The sequence below is a fragment of the Lygodium microphyllum genome, chromosome 10 (assembly GCF_053477565.2).
Source record: "Lygodium microphyllum isolate KBCC chromosome 10, Lygodium_microphyllum_v1.1.10, whole genome shotgun sequence".
NCBI classification, from domain to species: domain Eukaryota; kingdom Viridiplantae; phylum Streptophyta; class Polypodiopsida; order Schizaeales; family Lygodiaceae; genus Lygodium; species Lygodium microphyllum.
Genome location: NC_141144.1, coordinates 105,162,846 through 105,184,367, shown reverse-complemented (window position 1 = coordinate 105,184,367; position 21,522 = coordinate 105,162,846). Strand labels below are relative to the sequence as shown.

General features: G+C 42.0%; 1 protein-coding gene across 2 annotated transcripts in view; it reads left to right on the top strand.

The window, feature by feature from the left end:
• The first annotated feature begins 4,195 nt into the window (after positions 1–4,195).
• LOC148030388 (alpha/beta-Hydrolases superfamily protein) overlaps positions 4,196–21,522 on the top strand; it is a 145,868-nt gene continuing 128,541 nt past the window's right edge. The window contains exons 1-3 of one of the 2 annotated variants that reach the window (XM_087686701.1): positions 4,196–4,396; positions 4,566–4,620; positions 4,704–4,759. In XM_087686701.1, coding sequence (XP_087542827.1) covers positions 4,232–4,396; positions 4,566–4,620; positions 4,704–4,759 — 276 coding nt within the window. In that variant the 5' untranslated portion in view covers positions 4,196–4,231. The remainder of the gene's footprint in view (positions 4,397–4,565; positions 4,621–4,703; positions 4,760–21,522) is intronic. The other variant, XM_087686702.1, reaches the window with a different exon arrangement.

Here is a 21,522-nt window from a genome sequence, read left to right as displayed (position 1 = left end):
CATATAGTTGGGAGCATAATGCCTCAATGAATCTTCAAGCCCATGATGTCAATGAATAAAGTAATTGAAGCATAAAACCAAAGTGCCAAAGCATCCAATATAGCTCAAAGTGGAGCATTAAATGTCACCATAGACATGTCCAAGTCCATATATCAATTCCAAACATTCACATGAAATTCCGGAAACATGTAAGCCTTCAATACATAAGTCTTTCCAAGTTAGATGCTTGCTACCCACTATGTATATAACAAAAAACCTTCCATAAAAAAATGAGCTAAGCAAGCTCAAACCAATCCAAGAAGCACCTCAAGATATGTACCAAGCATCCCATTATCAATACGTAGATGTATGAGCATCAATGGAGATCAAACAATAAAGTAATGGCTATCCCTATTTGTATTATAGCAAACTATCCTAAATGTACAAACAATGAAGTATGCACTTGCAAATAGCGCTCAAATGGGTCCAAATCAATGCTACGAAAGTTGCCCATGCCAAGTGCCACAGGAGCCAGAAGGATTGCCAATGACTATAGTAGTGCCAAAGATAGGAGGCTAGGAACATATGCAAATCACACGGGTATTGTTGATATGTGTGTTGGTCTCGTTGCTTCTCATTTGAGCCTTGAGCAATGGCAAACAATGTGTCTTGGACCCTTGGAGTAAGCCTCAATGTGTGGGAACAAGTAGGAGCAAGATTCATACCTTGGGAAGAAGAGGGCTGAACTACCATGGAACCTTCAAGCTAAAGATTTGTCATGAACTAAAATGAATGATGGAGAAGCTCCTCAAATGATTGGCTTTGATACCAATTGAAGAGAGAAGCTTGAGTGGAAGCATGAGAAAGTGGAAGCAAGAGAGATGCAAGCTATGGAGGATGGAGTAAGAGAGCAAGAGAGAGAGACATAAGATGTGGGAACTCCAACAATCACAATTGTGATCGGCCTTCCCTTATCCAATAATCATTGTAAGAATAAAGAATAAAGTAATCGTGATGGGCATCTGCCACATGTAGTATACAAGTGTGTGAAGCCAATATAGGGCGGCGTAGGCACATGTACCTTTACCCCCAACAAGGTTTTGAATGACATTGAAAAGGATACCATAGGCTTCAAAAGCTTATGTTCAGTTTAGGTGCATATATTGTGTTAGTTGCTTTTCAAAACTTGTCTTTAATCCTTCTTGTCACAAGCTCTATGTTATACGAGATTACCTTGCCCCACCAACATCTATCAAACATTTCAAAACTTGTTCTTAATCCTTCTTGTCGACAAGCTCTATCTTGTAGCATGAGAGTATCTTGCACGACTAGCATCTATCGAATGGTAGGTTGATAGGCTTATTGCATGAGATAAAGTTGCCTCACTACTAACTTGAACATGCGGAGTACATGTTGCCTCATCAATCTTGTGAATTCTAGGAGTAGTTCCTTGTTTTACTCCTTTGAGGTTGTGAGCACATGGTCTTTGGACCTCTTTACTTTTATGTTTGTTGTTCTCCCAAAACTTCCAAAACAAGACTTTTACATTTAGATGGTGGATTGATATAAGCAACTATATTCTACGATATCTTTAAATATACTCCTTAACATACAAGGGTCTACATTTAAAATCGTGCCCTCATAAAAACACTCTCTTTGTGAGTTAATTGGACAACCATATAACTCATTTATATAATTATATTCAAGTTCACGCCTTGCCTTTTCTAGATCTTTTTGATTGTTAACTTGCCCTTGTTGGCTTGTTAACACATACGATATTACCTGTATATTGACTTAATGTTAGCTTTAGATACAAACTAAACTCAAATTTAAATCAAATAATCAAGTATATTTTTCACCAAATTTTCTCTAAAACGATACAATTTTAGTTTTTATTGCTTGTTTACATGTTTTAAGTAGTTAGAGTTTTCTTCACATTTGGAAAATCATGCTTGTCTAACTGAAGAATAAATCAACTAGAGATGCTAAAATTTATCCCATTATGAACAGGTCTATTTGACGAATAAAGTCATCAAAAGGAGATGTTAAAATCCATCTAACTCCCATTTACTTATGTTCTCCTTTGTTTACTTTTAGATGCTTATCTTATGTAATATGAATTTTATTTATTATTGTAATGTGATTTATTTTTAAACATTATTTATTTGAATATTTTTATTAAGAATCAAATTTTTATAATATTTGATCAATAAAATATATTTTAAATTTAATTAAGCGATCAATTATCTTATATCTAAGACTATTAATGTAGCTTAGAATACTCCTTGTTTAGGTCTCATTAAGATATATACTAACTAATTTAAAGTTAATCAAATTATAATTTTGTACATTTTATTTACCTTTCTCCTTGAAGTCCCTCAACTTAGAGACTAGTCAAACATGCCATTATATTATAGAATCCCATAGATTATAAGAAATATTTTTTTGTACCAATGAATTTTTTTGGTATAAATGGATTCTTTTGGACAAAAGAATGACAAGATTGATCACATTTTTAATCCAATAAGACACTACACAAAATTGATGACATGTTCCCATATTATACCCAACTCATACCCAATAATTTTTAAGGGCCATGGTATAGTAGCCATGTGCTTTAATATAATGCAAATCTCATATTTCTTCAGGTGTGGATTAGTGAAAAGGTGAGCCTATTTTCTGATTTCGGTTGTCTTGCTTGTAGGGTGGCGACCACTCGTTTAGACTATCGTTTCATGATAAGAGGCCATGAGCTACATGTTTACAAGGGCTATATTGGTGTAAGAAGACAACGTTGTCATGCCGCTACGCGCATGTTGTGTGAAAAACTCTAGAGTGTGGATTTCTTATTGATCTAGAGAGCCATTGACATTTTAGACATTAGTATCAGTGTCCATGGTTTCGAAAATATTAGATTTTTTGGACAAGTTTATCCAATTTTTGATATTTTAGATATTATCTCTTGTAAAAATCCATGGAACTGTACACAACTTCTAGAATAGAATGACATGTAAAAGAAAGTAGGTAGCTTTCAGCCATTTTGAGAGGATTTTATGTAAAAAGAAAGATTGATGAAATCGCGTGTTGCGCGATCGCTATTTTCAAGCAGTGAACAACACTTTGAAGTGGGAGATGAAGAATGAGTGATTTGGTAGAATTCTGCTCAGGTGTCCTGCATATTTTCCATCCTTTCGGAGCCAATGGAAGCATCAGATTGGCGGTCTAAGCAACGTAGAGGAAGGTATTGTTTTATGTACGTTTTTGTCTACAAGAGATTTGTCTTCTCATAATGCAGAAATAAACTGAAAGGCTTTAACTCTATGAGTATTCTTCTACATCTTCTATTTCTTTTTGTGAGTATTCTTTTATGTCTTCTATTTCTTTGAACCCTTTCTCTTTCGTCTACTCCTCTTCTTGAATCTCCCTTCACCCTACTGTCTCTTACCCCCGCGGTAGATTTTCGACCCCAAACGCTCCGACAACATATGAGTTGTAGCCTTCTCTAAGTTAAGGTGCGAGCATAGGAGGAGGTTTGATTCTTGCATATAATGCATAAGGGCCGATAGATGAGGCATATTGCCTCGTTGTTGCAAATCGCCTTTTCATCTCATCCATGTATACTTCTTCCCCATACTCCCCACAGAGACAAGTTGCCATGTTGGAAAAAGAAAGTCTTCACACATGCATGCACACACATCTCCTTCCTAGAGATGCTATGAGATCTAAGCCAAGCATAGCTCTTGTTCCGACTACATGGTCCTTTAATGCGCACCATGTGGAGTAACATTAGAGAGTCATATCCTTTGATATGGTGTGACCATTAAAGACCAAACACACACACACACACACAAAAGCTTATAAATAGTTTGTTTAAATCATTTTTTCTTTGTAATTGTGGAATAGGATTTTAAAATTTTTGGAATGTATATTACATATGTTTGGATAATGTTTAGAAGATGCGAGAATAATAGGTAGTATAAATGATGTCTCCAACTTTTTTCTTTTAGCAAACCAAAAGCCTTTAACTCGAAATTTTGGAATCAATTTACACAACTTGCCATTTCTATAACACTAAAAGTATAAGGGTCAAAGTTTTAAAACTTCTTTAAAGTTTGAAAGTTTTTTTAAGCGTTGGCATTTCATTTTACATCAAACCTCTATTTTTTGTGGACACTCGTATAAATATAGATATATTCATCCCTTATATGTTGAGGATTTAAAGAAAGGCATAATTATCCGGAGAGAGAGGAGGATGGCGAGCGTATACTCGTCATGGGCTGCGTCTTGCTCGCCGCTCTCTCTCTCTAGGGCGAGGCGGGGCATTTGGGCCCCCCCGTCGAGAAAGCCATCCCAGCTCGGGCGATTCCCCCCCCTCACCAAGTACAGCAGCTGTCGTTGTCTCTACGTGGACGACGAGGTACATTTTGCATGATCAGACACCATTGATCCTGACTAGACCGATACTTCAATTGGACATCACATTAACCTGCTGATCAGACAATCATCTAATGAATCGAATAGCAACAGTTCTGCGCTTCCTCTTTGATGGTATCTCATGTCTAAAAAGCAAGCTTCGGTTGATCCAGGGTGACCTGTTGGATGCACCTGTGTCCATAGGAGATGGCTTCTCTTTCTCTGGAGGTAAGCAGATGTATCGTCATGCACATCCGCTCTCTTTTGCGGCTAGCTGGAATCTTCTCTCAATTGCCTCTCGTTGCTGGCAGGCAAGTATTCCGACGAGCCTAGCCGAGCTGACGAATGGTTCGCCCGTGGACAAATGGTGAGTCCTTTTACAAGACCTTTCAGTATATTAAAGCAGCTATGCGGGCATTTACAATCCTAGATTTGATATACATCGATTGTAGTGGCATGGTACAATATAAAACTCAAGTGGATCATCTGCTAGCTGCATCACTAATAAGCATCACAACCATCAAACGAACATGCTTAACTTATCTTTAGCCTTGGTTTCAGCTTCACAACCCTGATAACTGAATCAGGGTTACCTACTTAAGATGCTTAAGCCTTGGGTTCAAGCACATGGAGTGCAATAAGAGCACCAAGGCAAAGGATTGGTAGGATGCATACTACTGCAAATAAATATTCGTTTGCAGATAACAAAGATAAAATAGATTTCTTTTAATGTGCCATTATAGGATTTCCAAAGCAGAAATGCCAAAGGTGCTCATTATTCATAGGCTTTTGTGTGGTGGCCAAAGCGTGGAAGCGATGGAACTTAGAGCCCTCAGCAGTCAGCTAGGAGAGAAAATGAGTCATCATATAGAGGCCAATAAGCTGTGCCTCATTGCAAGCAATCACTAAACCAATTTGAGAGTCTATGACCTTAACTCTGGTCAGAGTGAAGAAACCGCTCGCCCCAATTGACAAAGCTATTGAATAGATAAGAGATTTATCTGAAGCTTGGGGACATAGTATACATTGTTCAGTGAAGCAAGATCCTAGCCCTTGTTAGTATCAACTTGACGCGACCTAGACCATAGATCTTAACTGAGGAGTTATTCTCACATTAGACATTCTCGGTTGTAGGGGTTTGGGAGATAATTTTTTTTTGAATAGGGGTCATGTGATGTGTGGTTTGAAGATATGCTAGACACTAGTCAGAGAAGGGCAAGCAACAAAACACAGCCTATAACGGTGTATCAGTGATGATGGAGACCTCCATGAATAGGGCAGCAGTTGTATGATCAGGCAACAACAAAAACACAACAGTTTTGGTATCTGGCTGGTCAAGATGGCAGCTATAATAGGCAGATTTGGGGCAGCTAACTGTTGAGAAGATTGTTTGGGAGGTCGGAAAAGACGTGGTAGCCTGTTGCTTGGTTGTAGTGGGTGTAAATGTAGGCATATCAGGTGCTGTGATGATGTGGAGAGCAAGCGCTTGCAGTGGAGCAACAAAATGCAATAGTGGGAAGCCGGAACATCCAAAACAGCAGGGCGATCGCTGAAAATAGGCTGTCTAAGGCTGGAAGGTGAAGGGTTGTAGTTGATGATGGCTGGTGGTCGACACGATTGATGGCTGAAATTTGCATGTGAACGTGAGAAACCTATAGTCTATCTATTTATAGACGTGGAAATAATGAAAAACCCTAAAAAGGAGAGCGGTTCAAGAGGGTTTCAATGGTCTCCCCAAAACCCTAATTTTTGGGGCACCCTTCAACATCTATAAATAGATAGGCTGCCTCATTCTATCTATGCAGATTTCACACCCTTGAGTGCGGATTTCAGCCATCAATCCACACGCACGTGGCTGTCCAGCCCCAGAGACTATTGCCACACCTTCTGCTGTTGCGTTTGGACCTATTCTACACTTGGTGGCAGCTCGCGACTGCATCCACAGCTTGTGTTTGATGTCATATTCCCAGGTGATAGCTTTCTCTATTAGGCGACAACTTTCTCTATGAGGCGACAGCTTCTCCACACCAGGCAATAGATGCCCACCCTCTTTGTTATGTGTCCAACTTGTGTTTGGTGCACCATGTTCTCCTGAGATCTACGTTTGCTGCATTCTCCTCTACATGATGAGTATGAGTGGAAGTAGAGAGAGCATGCATATCCATCGAGGTGTTGAACAGTGCTTAACAGTGAGAGAGTGTAAGAGTGAGCCGACGGATAGGTGTGTACCAGTGTATTTATACTTAGGGTACGGAACACTTACACCCGCTAGGGTGAGTTTACATGTGTGAAGTAATGTATTTATACTTAGGGTACGGTACACTTACACCCGCTAGGGTGAGTTCATGCATGTGAAATAATGTATTTATACTTAGGGCACGGTACACTTACACCCGTTAGGGTGAGTTTATGTGTGTGAAGTAATATATACACGGGAGATACACGGGAGAGCGTAAAGGGCCTTTACATCCAATAACCTCTCACTTAAAGATCCTAAGCGAACCTTTAATCGACTTCCACAAGTCTAATGCAATGCTTATGTTGAGCCTTTGTAAGACTTTTAGTGAGAACATCTGCAGGGTTATCTTGTGATTTGATCTTAGTCAGGGTGACTAGACCATCATTCAGAATATGTCTGATAAAATGATACCAAACTTCAATATGTTTAGTACGTGCATGAAACATGGCATTCTTAGCTAGGCATACAGCGCTTTGGCTATCACATCCAAGTACAGGTGTTTTGGTGGGCAGCCCAAAATCCTTGACCAAACGACGAAGCCAAACTGCTTCTTTTGAAGCTTCAGTGGGCTGAAATATTTTCAGTTTCAGTGGTGGAGAGTGCTACTATCTTTTGCAATCTAGAGCACCAAGAAACTGCCCTACCAGTGAAGGTAAAGATGCACCTACCAGTAGACTTGCGAGTATCCAAGTCACCTGCCATGTCTGCATCACAATACCCCTGCAGATCTAACGTATCCTTGCCATAGCAAATACATTTTCTTTGTGTGCCCTTAAGGTATTGTAAGATACATTTCATTGCTTTTCAATGTGCTTTGCCAAGATTTGACATAAACTTGCTCACAACTCCCACTACATAAGCAATGTCAGGTCTAGTGACAACCATAGCATACATGAGTGAACCACAAGCTGAAGCATAAGGAACACGTTTCATAGAGCTAGTTGCCTTATAATCTTTTGGGCAATCTGCCTTGCTAAGCTTAAGATAAGGTGGAAAAGGTACACCAAGAGGCTTAGTATCAACCATAGAAAAACGATCAAGTACTTTGTTGATGCACTTTTCTTGTGAGAGAAATAAGAGCTACTGCTCTCTATCTTGTGTTACATGCATGCCCAAAATATATTTAGTTGCACCCAAATCCTTCATGGCAAAGACTGAATTCAATTGTCTTTTCAATGCATTAATCTGGCTTTTATACTTACCAACAATAAGCATATCATCCACTTAAAGCACAAGTATAATAAGGCTTCCATCATCAGCCTTCTGAATATATAAGTAGTGATATGCACTACTCCTTTTAAATCCATGTGAGTCATCAGTCATGTGTCTCCTGCATTCGTGGGAAACTGCATCAGGATGCGATTCCCAACAAAGCTTCTAGGCGGTCTACTTTACCCATGGAGCTTGTATCTACGAATCTTTGTGGCCCGATAAGGGCCGAGTCCTTGAAAGGGAGCTTGTATTTCATGTTGATCGTAGATGACTACAGCAGGATGACTTGGGCCTATTTCTTGACTTTGAAGTCGGAGGCTTTCTCTCACTTCAAGGATTGGCTTCTCTTTGAAGAGAACCGTTCTGGACGGCGACTGAAGACCTTGCGTTCAGACAAGGGAGGTGAATTTATGTCTAATGAGTTTGCTCGTTTTTGTGAAGATAGGGGCATTCACCAGGAGTTTGCTAACACCAATACTCCCCAAGAGAATGGCATTTTGGAGCGGAAGAACCGAAGTGTGATCGAGATGGCACGCACCATGATGGAGCACTAACAGACACCTCAGTTTCTGTGGGCCGAGGCAGTGGCTACCGCAGTTCACATCCTCAATCAATCTCCCACTTCGGCTGTTGACAGGATGACACCTTTTGACACTTACTTCGGGACTAAGCTTGATATCTCTTATTTTAGGATCTTTGGGTGTGACGCTTATGTGCACATTCCAAAGACGCAACGTGATAAGTTCGAGGCGGCTTCTCCGACGACAGGTTTTTGTTGGCTATAGCTCCCAGTCCCAAGGTTATCATTTGTTTGATCCCGTCAAGCGGGATGTCTACACGAGCCGAGATGTACGGTTCGTAGAAGTTCCGGTCACAAAGGGAGGTGAGGAGCACCCCGTCCTTCGAGATTCAGGGGAGAGTTGGGCTCCTGAGACAGTTCCCTTGGAGCCAGAGCCTCTTGATGGAGATTCTTCTTCTGATTTAGAGTCTTCTCTTCCACCGGAAACCCTCGAGGAGCTTCCGCCGGTGGATGTTCCTGAGTCTTCAGCAGATAGAGAGCGACGGTCCTCCTCCTCATTGGGCCCGTGACACACTCCGAGATTCAAGGATCGAGGGGGTCCCTGAGGAGTGGGAACCGTAGGATGGACCGCGGAGGTATTGGAGGAACCATGCTTATTCTTCGGAGCTTGTTTGCTCCAACTATTGTTTGTTGACCCGTGTTATGCAGGATCGAGAGTCCCCTTCATTAGTGAAGGAGGCTTTGCAGTCTGATCATTGGCGGAAGGCCATGGAATCCGAGTTGGAGGCTATTGAGAGGAATGGCACTTGGTCTCTTGTGTCTTGTCCCTCTCACAAGAAGGTCATTGGTGTCAAGTGGGTCTTCAAGACCAAGTATCTTAGCGATGGTTCTTTGGACAAGCACAAGACTCGCCTTGTTGCTAAAGGTTTTACTCAGCGTCTAGGCAGGCACTAGATGGTGGCAGGTGGCTGGTGGAATCTTTGACTACGATGTCCTTCGGAAATGGGGTGTGGGCAGCAGAGATACGACTCTTGATGTAAAAACAAGATTGAGGAAGAGTGGTGAGCTACATGCATATTTATAGAAGGTTTGGGGCACCCAAATTAGGGTTTTACATGTGGGACACAGTGACTCTAGGATTGCATTTCTTTTTAAAATAAGAGGTTTTCTCCATTAATTAAGCATGTTTTGGGGCTGTTTAAGTCAAGCTAATGCATTTTTAGCTCAATAGATCCTCCCAAATTAGGGTTTGGCTTATGGGACACAAACACTCTCTACAAACTTGCATTGTGTAATGAAACTTCGTAGTAATATAGTTTTGGGGCTGTAATAAAGAGCTAATTGTTTATAATGCATTTTTATCTCAACAACTCCTTCAACCCAAAGACCTGTTCTCCTGAAGAGGTGTAAGCAAACTTGCTTTTCCATGAAATCCAACAATCTTGCTTTTAGAGGATGACACAGGGACTAAAGTACTCCCAAAGCATCCAAACTTGTAAAATAACTAGCTAGCTAAAGATGGAATGGGGGAGTTTCATAGAGAATGCAACTTATTTTTTTTCTAGATGAAAGAACTACGAACAAAGAAAGAAAAACTATGATCAAGGGCCAAAAGCTGGCTTAGCCTAGTGTCAGATGGGAATTCCTTGACTTTTCTTTATGGCATCATAGTAGGCACCTAAAAAACTCTATCATATAATTCTCCAACTTGAAGAACACATATTTTAAAGCAAGAATTTGTAATTAAATTAATTTTCAGATTTAATATTAGAAAAATTAATTTGATTGGGCTGAAAATTGCTGAAAAATGCATTTAGAAGGTTGCCACTTGGCAAAACTTTTCCATGCAAGTGAGAAAAAGGCTATTGGAGTCTCATTCCAGGATTGTTGAGGTTGGGAGAGCGAGAGAGAGAGTTGTTGCTGCAATTTTCAAGCCATTGTTGATCAGCTCGGCCGTTGGAGGTTGTCAAAGAGCTGTCCCCAATAGCTGATCAGGAGACCGTTGGAGACAAGTGATAGCTTGTGTAGGCTGTCTATAGGTAGGTGAGAGGAAGTTTTGGGGCTCACTGTTGAGCTAAAAATGCATTAGCTTTACTTAAACAGCCCCAAAACATGCTTAATTATAAGAAAAAAACCTTGTTTATTTAAAAAGAAATGTGTTCCTAGAGAGTATCTATATCCCATAAGCACAAACCCACTTGGGAGGGCCTAAACTTTCTATAAATAGGTATGTTGCCCTCCATTCAGCATTAATTTCGTTTTTTGCGAATTTCAGGTATTTTAGCTTACTGCCCACACGGCGGATGCAGAGCTGATTTCAGCATGTTAACTGTTGTTGCTGGTTTTTCGTGCGTTTTTAGTCTTTCTCTCTCTTGCACTGCTTTTTGCATTAGATCTAGCCTTGGCTGCATTTATTGGTGTTCGATACCTGGAGGCTACCTTGCTGCGATTCAGGATCTATTTGGAGTACGACACACTCTCCAGCTCATTACCCCTGCCTTGATCCTTGAGATACAGGAGTTTGAGGTATAGTATTCATTCAATGCATAGTGTGTTTGCTGCATGAGCATTGTATATTCAATAGTCATATCACTTTATTCATTCTCTATGTTCATTGTCTTTGAGTTACTCTAATCCTAACTGTGTTCTTCTATTAGTTTGTGCTTAGTCGTATGGTGTTATTTGTGTTTCTGTGTTAGGGTATTTTTTCACATGGTATCAGAGCCGAGTTCTTTGAGAGAAACCTAGGCCTTGATTTGAAAGCTCTACACAAGAAGCAGGAACAACAGAAGGGCAGATGACTTCGAACACTACTTCCGTACCACTTCTCACATTTGAGCTAAATTCATCGAGGAACGAGTTGAAGTGGGCCTCATAGCTTGCTTCACAAGCTCCTGACATGGTTGGACAGACATTCTACTACCATGGAGTTCCACGACCTTATGAGATCATTGCAACTGAGGACGATCTCATTTTGATGCATAGAGCCTAGTAGCAGATAGAAGGTAAGTCTAAATTTCACCCTCTAGATTTGGTACTGATCTACTGACCATGCAAGAAGGGGGGAATCTCCACTTAGAACTGGCTATCCGCAAGTGGAAAAACTGGCATAGAGTACACTTCATTGTCTTCATACTTATTCTCTCCGGTGCCAAGTATGTCTACCATTTTAGATTCTGTTAATGATGATTCCCCTTCTCCTATTGGTATGGACGATTTTCATGATGAAGGACATATGCAAAACAATTTCTGGTTTATGAGTAATGAGGAAGACAAATATTTCTTTATGAAGTCAAGACCAGGTAAGCAATTGAAACAAGAAACTGTGAGTACTACTTCCTCTCCTTTTTTCTTCAAATAATTTTGTTTTCAAAGGTCAAAATGAAGTAGGTGCATCTTCATTCATCATTATTTCAATTTAATGCATTTAATGGACAAAAAGAAGCCACATTATTTCCTACCTCTACATCTATCACAAATCCATTTAATCTCCCTTTCATCCTGCCTCTTATTCCGCTGCCACATCCTTACAGCCTCCATTAAGTGCACCGCATGTTGTCTCATGTAGGATTAAATGTGTTTTCATTCACCATCTGGGGGGTTCTTTAAACTTAGACACAGCCGTCAGAATCTCATCTCTTTCTTAGTCGTGTGGTGTTCCACCTTTTCCCCACACACTTTCGGGATCATTGCAATCTGGGTATTGTTGGACCAAGAGGGGCACAACAGAGAGAGATGGAGGTCAAGCAGGAGTGAGCACAAGAGTGTGACGGTTGGAGAGAGTGTGAGCAGAGTGAGTACGAGTCGATTAGAGTGTACTAACAATGTGTTGGTACACAAAGAATAAAATGTATTTATACTTAGGGCACGTAAAGTGTGTGTTCACATGTACAATGTGCGTGTACTATACACGGAGGTTGCTGGGCCTTTATTCCAACAATCTCCAACTTAAAGGTCCAATATGAACCTCTAGCTAACCAACTGCCACTAGTTGAATGTAATGCTCGTGCTGAGCTTTACTTAGACTTTTAATGAGAACATCTGTAGGGTTATCTTGTGTTTTAATCTTGGTCAATGTGATTTGACCATCTTTTAGAATCTGTCTAATGAAGTGATATCACATATCTATATGCTTTATGCGTGAATGATACATGACATTCTTAGCCAGATACATTGCACTCTGGGTGCGTGAATGATACATGACATTCTTAGCTAGATACATTGCACTCTGGCTATCACATTCCAAAACTGTAGTACCTATAGACATGTTGAGATCATCTGCAAGTCTGGTCAACCATATAGCTTCCTTAGAAGCTTCAGTATTTGATATGTATTCAGCTTTAGTGGTACTCAGTGCAACAATGTTCTGCAACCTGGAACACCAAGAAACAACCCCACCAGCAATTGTAAAGACATACCCGATGGTGGACCTACGAGTGTTCAAGTCATCTGCCATGTTTGCATCACAATAACCCTGCAAATTAAGTGCACCCTGCCCATAGCAAATACTTTTTCTTTGTGTACCCTTAAGGTATTGAAGAATACACTTGACAGCTTCCCAATGTGCTTTGCCAGGATTTGACATAAACTTGCTAACGACTCCCACTGCATGAGCAATGTTTGGACGAGTAGTAACCATAGCATACATAAGAGAGTCTCAAGTTGATGCATAAGGAACTCCCTTCATAGCATTTACTTCCATGTCATCTTCCGGGCTGTTGGCTTTGCTAAGCTTGAGATAAGGAGGTAAGGGTACCCCAAAAGCCTTAGCTTCAGCCATGTTAAATCTGTCCAGTACCTTTCCAATGTACCTTTCTTGAGATAAAAATAGCAATTTCTGCATTCTATCTCTACGAATCCTCATGCCCAAAATATGCTGTGCATTCCCCAAATCTTTCATGGATAAAGTTGATTTCAGCTGATTTATTAGAGCATCCAAGCTAGTCTTTCTTTTCCCAGCTAGTAACATATCATCCACATACAAAACAAGTATGAAGGGGCTGCCATCTGTATCCTTTTTCATGTACAAGCAATGATCTGCATGGCTGCGTGTAAACTCATGAGATAGCATAAAAGTGTCAAACTTTTTGTACCATTGCCGTGGTGCTTGCTTCAGCCCATACAGGCTGCGTTTTAGCTTACACAACATCTGCTCTTTTCCAAGAACTACAAAGCCCTCGGGCTGTTTCATGTAGATTTTCTCATCAATGTCACCATGCAAGAAAGCTTTTTTTACATCCATTTGATACAGCTCTAAATCCAAAACAACAGTAAGAGCAAAAAGCACACGTAAAGTGGTCATCTTTACAACGGATAAGAAGACCTCTTGGAAGTCAATCCCTTCCTTTTGTGCATACCCTTTCACAACTAGCCTTGCCTTGTACTTGGGTTTCCCATCAACTGTCTTGACTTTGTACACCCATTTGTTTGGAAGTGGCTTCCTTCCCTTGGGCAATGACACAAGATCCCAAGTATCATTTGCATATAGAGATTTAATCTCTTCCTGCATAGCTAGCTCCCACTTACTGCTGAACTCACATGACTAGGCCTCTTTGTATGTAAGAGGCTCACCCTCATCTGTAAGCATCACATAATGCAAGGAGGGGTCAAATCTATGTGGTTGCTTCTTACGCGTGTAGACCCGTACCCAATGATCAACATTTTCAGGAATTGAGTCTACATGTGGAGGTATATTATTTTCAGCATTTATTCGCTGCTGTAAACCATTTTCAGCATGCTGTTCATGCTGTATAGCAACTTCATTTTCTTTTCGAGCACCTGCATTTTCATAATCAACAAGCCTATCTTGCTGTCCATGACCTCCTTGTGCTTCTATTTGCTGTCCATCATTATCTTGCTAAAAAATAACCAACTGATCATTAGTTTCAGCCTGTGGTACAACACCTTGAGGCTCATTTTCTGAAGTAATAGGTGGCTGCAAACTCTGAAATTTCACCTTTTTCAGATCTTCGTTAGAGACTAAAGTGCCTTTCAGCAATTTTTCCTCATTAAACACAACATTACAGTTGTGAATAATTTTCTTGGACTGAGGTAACCACACTTTGTAGCCAAATTCATCCTCATCACCGTAGCCCATGAAAATGCCTTTGGTGGATTTTGGGTCAAGTTTGTTCCTTAGCTCATCCCTAACATGTACAAAAGCATCACAACCAAATATGCGTAAATGGTCAGATGGGGCCGGTTTGCCAGACCAAACCTCCTCAGGGATGCCATTATTTAAGGACCTATTTGGAGGGCGGTTGCAAATGTGAACCGTTGTTTTGAGCGTCTCTGCCCAAAATGCATGAGGGAGATTAGCAGTGGACAGCATGCACCGCACTCTTTCACATAAAGTCCTATTATATCTTTCAGCCACCCCATTTGAAGAAGGGCTGTAAGCTCCCTCTTAATACCATGCAAGTCACAAAAGGACTCGAATTCAGTCGATGTGAACTCATCCCCGTTATCAGTTCTCAAGCATTTCAGCTTTCTACCAGTCTGAGTGGCAAATGCATGAAAAGTTTTAAAAATAACAAACACTTCACTTTTCTTTTTGAGTAAGTACACCGAAATCTTCTTGGAACAGTCATAAATAAAGGAGACAAAATATGAAGCACCACTGAACGATTTCACGGGCATACTACATACATTGGAATGCACTAAGTCCAAGACATTGGACTTATGAGAGACAATTGAGTAAAAGGAAATTTTTATTTGCTTTCCAAACTGACACTCGTTATTACAAAAGTCAAGTTTAGAGCCTTTTCCATCAACCCTCTTCAGAGAGGTAAGGACATCAAGTCCTTTTTGGCTCATATGGCCTAATCTCTTATGCCATAACTCCAAGTGGCTGCAAATTTCAGCAATTGCAAGAAACTTGCCATTTAAGGCTTTGCAGTGCAAACAATACAAAGTGCCCTTCTTGGTTCCTTTTGCAATTAGCATAGACTCATTTTTCTCTTTTCACAAACCACCACCAAACAGTGCGGTGTAGCCATGCAAGTCAAGTTGACCAACAAATAGTAAACTCTTTTAAATGCCAGGCACATATCTGACATCTTTTAGCACAAGCTCTTGACAATTGTCTAAAGACAAGTGTATTGTGCCAATCCCATCAATGCTGCAAGCATGGTTATTTCCAAGATACACCTTTCTATAACTGCTTGCATTGAACATAGCAAAACACTCCAAGCAAGGAGTTACATGGAAAGAGGCACCAGAGTCTACAATCCAAGTCTGACTGACACCATCATCAACAGACAGGAGTGTATCAATCACATCAGCCTTGGTAATCTGCATATCCTGCATGTGATATAGAAGGGCATCATAATCAACTGCACATAATACATCAGCCTTTGTATTTGAAAGCTCCTCTATGACCACACTAGAGGCCAATGGTATTTTCTTTGCCTTTGGTTGTCTCTGATGCATCTGTCTTTTCTTCCTTCTTCTTTTTATCTCGTGCATTCTTCTTTCTCTCTTGTTCCTTCTTGTAGTACCTGCAATCATGTTTCTCGTGGCCCTTCCGACCACAGTGATAGCAAGCAATGTCACTCTTTTCCTTTCCTTTGCTCTTACTCCTGTTTCTGTGTCCTGCATTTGCATTTTTCTTTTCAGCCCTGCCTCATCCAGTCCCATATTCACCAACTTGCACATTAAATGCACCTGATTAACATGTGTGGTGATCTCATAAGTAGTTTTCAGCTTCTCCGATATTGCATAACCTGTGTCTAAACCCTTAATGTCTGTCAGAATGTCATCAGTGACACCCATCTTTATGTAAGCCATAGCCTTTTTATTCACTCTGGCCCAATCTGCATTAGACATTAGTATGGGTTTATCTTCCTGCAAAGCATCCTCACAATTCTAATTTTGCTCAAAGGGGCAAAATTTTGACTAATTTGGCAAAATCCCCAAATTAATTTGGGTCACCGCTCGTAATGTCTGCAATTTTTGACTCGAAAGTCAGTGACAGGCATGAACGATGTCAAATTTGGAAAAATCCCTAAATTTTTGGCTCGAATCTTCATAGGTTTGAGATCTGTGCTTTCGGCGTGTGAACTCCTAGGATCTTAGATTTGTGAAGATTCGAGCCGGCTGGCGTTACTGACATCCTGCAGGCGTTACTGACAGCCTGCTGGCGTCCGTTCCACACGCGCGTCTCACGCCCTACAACAATTATTCACAATGGCCCCCTTCGTCGCGACACGGTGTATCCTTGCCAAACAGGTCAGTCGCCTCACATCTTGACCGCGCGCAGTAACATGTGCTTGGTCCACGTCCGCTGCCCATTGCCGCATGGTTGGTACACGTGCGCATAGTTGCTGCCTGATTGGTATACGCGCGAGTAGTTGTCACCTAGTTGGTCCACGTTCTTGACGACCTGTCTGCGCGTTTACTACCAGTCGACTCTGCCTGTTGCTTGCCTGTTGAAGGTCGCCTGCCTGTCGCTTGCCCGCTGAAGGTCGTGTTTAGATGGGAAGCATGCACAGAGCCTTAAGCTCTAATACCAGTTGTTAGACCAAGAGGGGCACAACAGAGAGAGATGGAGGTCGAGCAGGAGTGAGTGTGAGAGTGTGACGGCTGGAGAGAGTGTGAGCAAAGTGAAAGTATGAGTCGATTAGAGTGTACCAACAATGTGTTGGTACACAAAGAATAAAATGTATTTATACTTAGGGCACGTAAAGGGTGTGTTCGGATGTACAATGTGCGTGTACTATACACGGAGGTTACCAGGCCTTTGTTCCAATAGGTATTGCCCCTGGTCTCTCCTGAGTGTGGATTAGTTGATGCTACAAATTGCCTCCATGACATTACCTAGTGGACCCTTTGGTCATTATGCTGTGTCTCAACTGACATTTAGATAGGGCCTACATGTCCGAGTGCCTCCACCTCCATTGGTACCTTATGGAGACATTCATGTTCCAGTGCCTCCGTATCAATTGGCACTCATTTGGACACTCGTAGCCTATTTCTACTTTCCCACCTCTTCCCCCTCCTTCTTATTAGACACCACCTGTGAAGAAAACTGCTAGGGTTTGCACTGAGGACACACAGAGTGTACGACCACGATAGAAACACAAAGAGATAGACAGAGACACAAAGGGCAAAACTCAAACCCTAAACGCAAAACTCAAACTCAAACCCTAAACGCAAAACTCAAAAACTTAAACATAGAAACTCAAACACAAACAGAAGAAGGGAGAGAGAGAACACAACTCTGAAGTGAATGAATGCTGTGAATGAATGTAAGAGTGTACAGTGTGCTCAAGGGCAAAGCAATAAATCTGTGACCATTAGTCGGAGTGTAGGAGTACTGAATAGTGAATGGCAGTAGGCTGGTCACCAAAACGCAGCAGTTTGGAGGTTGGAAACTGGTAAACGTAGCAATGTACCACCGATCGGAGGCTGGAAATTGTGCACACTCTGCTGTAAACAGCAGGCTGAAACAGTGTGTGATGTGGTTGGCGATGACTGGATGATCAGATCATAGCAAATGATGATGTCGCTAGCAGCTGACGTCAGTTTGGATGAAGGCGCCAACAACAGGAGCAAACACGGAAGGAGTGGTAGCAGTCTCGAGGGATGGACAGCCACGTGGGAGGAGGCTAATGGCTGAAATCTACAGGTGGAGTGAGAAACTTGCACAGACAGAATGAGGCTGAATGGGGGCAGCCTGTCTATTTATAGATGTGGAAGGGCGTTCCAAAAATTAGGGTTTCCATTGAACTCTCTTGAAGCGCTCCACGTTTTAGGGTTTTTACTCTAAAAGAGCATTTTTTAGTGTGCTTTGGGGTTGTTTAAGAGGCTAATCATTAAGTTATGCATATTTTAGCTCAACACCCTCTCTCATGCCCAAAACTGAGCCGAAAGGTTAGGCCAACCACTGTGATGTTTATTGACCCCAAGGCGTCCCATCCCAAAGCAGCTAGGGCATCGGACAAAGGGTGTACGTCGGCTGCCTAGTGGCCTACCAAGACTATAGAGGCGATGGTTATCTTACTAAGGGAATCCAAGTAGCCACCCCAGAGAGGATAGGGCATCGGACAAAGGATGCATGTCGGCTACGCAGTGGCCTACCAAACCCTACAAAACAGTGAGTAAAAGTGACCCAGAAGACGAGAGTAGGGAGGGTACACCCAACACATCACAAAACAGTACAAGCTAACCCGTCCACTCAGGGTGGTGATGACGAGGAAAAATGGGTGATAAGGTATCCATGTGATGAAGGAGGATGGTGGTGTGGTAACAACAGTCATCGATGGAAACAACTTAGGATCCGCTCAAGTGGTGCTCTGCACAATGAGATGCAAAGTATGCTACATGCTGAAGAATGCTCATGCAGCAAGCGTCACTTGGATAGTATCCCTCATGGGAAAATTGTTCACTTGCTCAAGTGCCCTAGTACAAAGATGATGAAATTATGCAATGCAAAGGGTAAGGTACAATAGGGGGAGGAAGCCGATGTCGAAGACAAAGTGCTGAAGCCTGTAAAATACCAAGAAGGGTAGGAAACCCCTCTCAACGTGGATGTAGATGCTGAAGAAGGAAGAGGAGCCTGATGTCGGTCTTCGTATGGTGCCGAGAACCATAAGGAATGAAAGAAGATGAAGTGAATGAAGCATCCTGCTAGAAGAGCAAGGTAGAAGTTACCGCCATGATAGCATCAAGAGAGACGCTGCACGATCCGCCTCGAGAGGGGAAACCGCCAAGCTGGAAGAAGAGCAAGCACTCTTAGGATGATGAAACCATGAAAGGAACAGTGCGCATCCCCACGTCTCTACCCCAGGTAGGACCAAAGCAATCTGCAAGTTAGCCCTACACTGAAAGACAAAACCCTGCAAAAAGAGATGAGAATCTGCAAACACAGACGTTAGTGGTGAGATGCTCAAAAGCAAAACAGAACAAAACAAAAATCTAACTCAAAATAAATGCAATGAATATGTATGTGTGAGTAAATGCAGCGGAAGACAAAAGAATGGAAAAGCTAAGAACAATGAATCCTATGGGCCGGACTCTAAGAGTGCGAAAAATGAAGGCTAGAATTGACCTAGGGTATCCGAAAGGACCTAGAGACATGCTAGTCTAAGAAGGTGGCCACCATCGCGTACGTCCAGTAGTAGGGCTCTGCCAAGGAAATGCCTGACGAGATGGAGAGGAAGGTGAGATAGATGCATAAAGTGCAACAGGATCGGAACCTGCAGACCAATCAGCCAGTCCCTCAGGGATAGTCAAAGAGATGGGCTGCTAAGATTGTACTTGAGCCACATGTCCAGCAGCAACAACGGGTGTTGAAGGAGCAGATGAAGCAGGAGCGAAAGGCATAGCCCCACTGGATTGTGTAGTCGCAGCGGTCTGCTGAGGCTTTTTAGGTGGAAGACGTTGGGCCTTGGAGCGACACTCCTCGTCCATATGGCTTGCTCTTCTGGCAGTGTGTGCAAAACCGGTTTTTCTCAGGGAGTTGCTGCCAGATAGGTCTAGATGCTTTGGTTCCATCTGAGGAAGAGGAGTCACCCTTTGATTGTCTTGTCTTCACATCTTGTGAGTTCTTGCCACTGGTGGTTTTCCCTCTCGAAGAAGAGGCAACCAACCCCCTCTGCTCTGAATAAGGTTGTGATGAGGATTTCTTGTGGACTTGATCATGCAGCCTTGCATAACACAAGAACTGACACTCAAACTCGTAGAAGGTTGGCAATCAAGGTTTTGGAGATGATTTGTTGAATGAAATTGAAGTAACTTTCAAACAACTTATTCAAGAAGAATGTAACTTGATCGTCATTTGACTTTGGAGAGCCAGTAGTGGCGAACTCGGCAAGTAACCGCCTATATTCAGCCAGCTTGATTTTCAAATCATCCCCTTGCTTAATAGAGAACTCTTGAAGCTCAAAGTCGAGATTGATACACTGAGTAGGATCATGAGCCGCATAGTGGTCGAGAAGGTGACTCCAATGCTCTGACGCGAGCAGGAAGTGTTGTAACTGAGAGTAAAACTCAGGGAGCAATCCTTGGATTAGCTCAACATTGGCTGTGGCATTGCGGGCTCTTCATTGACGGATATAATCAGGGTGAGCTAGTTGAGGGTCCAACATAGGCTCTAGACCAATGTTGAGGTCCCAAAGACCTTGAGACTCAAGCACTTGTTGCATGAAATTAGACCAAGTGGTGAAATTTGACCCGTTAAAACGTGTCTTGTCTGTGAAGGCATTCTTGGCCATTGCAACAGGAGTGGTAGTGCTCGGAGATGGATAGTGTGAAAAAGTGTAGTGTGGATTTGATGCGGTTGGCGATGACTGGATGATCAAATTGCAGTAGATGATGATGTCGCCAGCAGCTGATGTAAGCATGGATGAGGGCGCCAGCAACAGGAGCAAACATGGATGGAGTGGCATCAGTCTCGAGGGTTGGACAGCCACATGGGAGGAGGTTGATGGCTGAAATCTACAGGTGGAGTGAGAAACCTGCACAGACGGAATGAGGCTGAATTGGGGCAGCTTGTCTATTTATAGATGTGGAAGGGCGTCCCAAAAATTAGGGTTTCCATTGAACTCTCTTGAACTCTCTTGAACCTCATGGTTCTACCTTATCTTCTTGTTAGAGCTTGTTGGGTCGAGATTGAGTGAGCTGAGGGTGAGAGTATCAAATATTGCGCAGAGAGCACCGAGTAGTAGAGAGGAGTGTAAGCATGACACAATGGGTATATGGTACAATAACGAATGTTCCACTTTTTAGGTTTAGATAGTATATAAAGTACAAGAGTGTAAGGGTGCATTCACACCTGAACACTGAAGAAAGGCACTGTAAGCCTTTATTCCCAACAACCTCTCACCTAAACTCAACGTGCTTAAAGGAAGAGAAAAGAATCAACTAAGTCTATGCATGTACAAAGCTGAAATACACATATACTATCCAATCCCCATCATTTGGCGGCAATTAGCAAACCGCTTTGGTGGAAGACCCTTCATGAGAAGGTCTATAGGGTTATCATCTATATGTATCTTGACAAGCTCAATGCTCTTGCTGTCAAGTACATCCCTGATAAAGTGATACTTGACCTATATGTGCTTTGTCTTTGTGTGAAAGATAGGATTCCGTGCTAGCATGATAGCACTTTGACTGTCACAGTGGAGAATAGGAGCCTTTGTACTATTAAGCTCCCTCA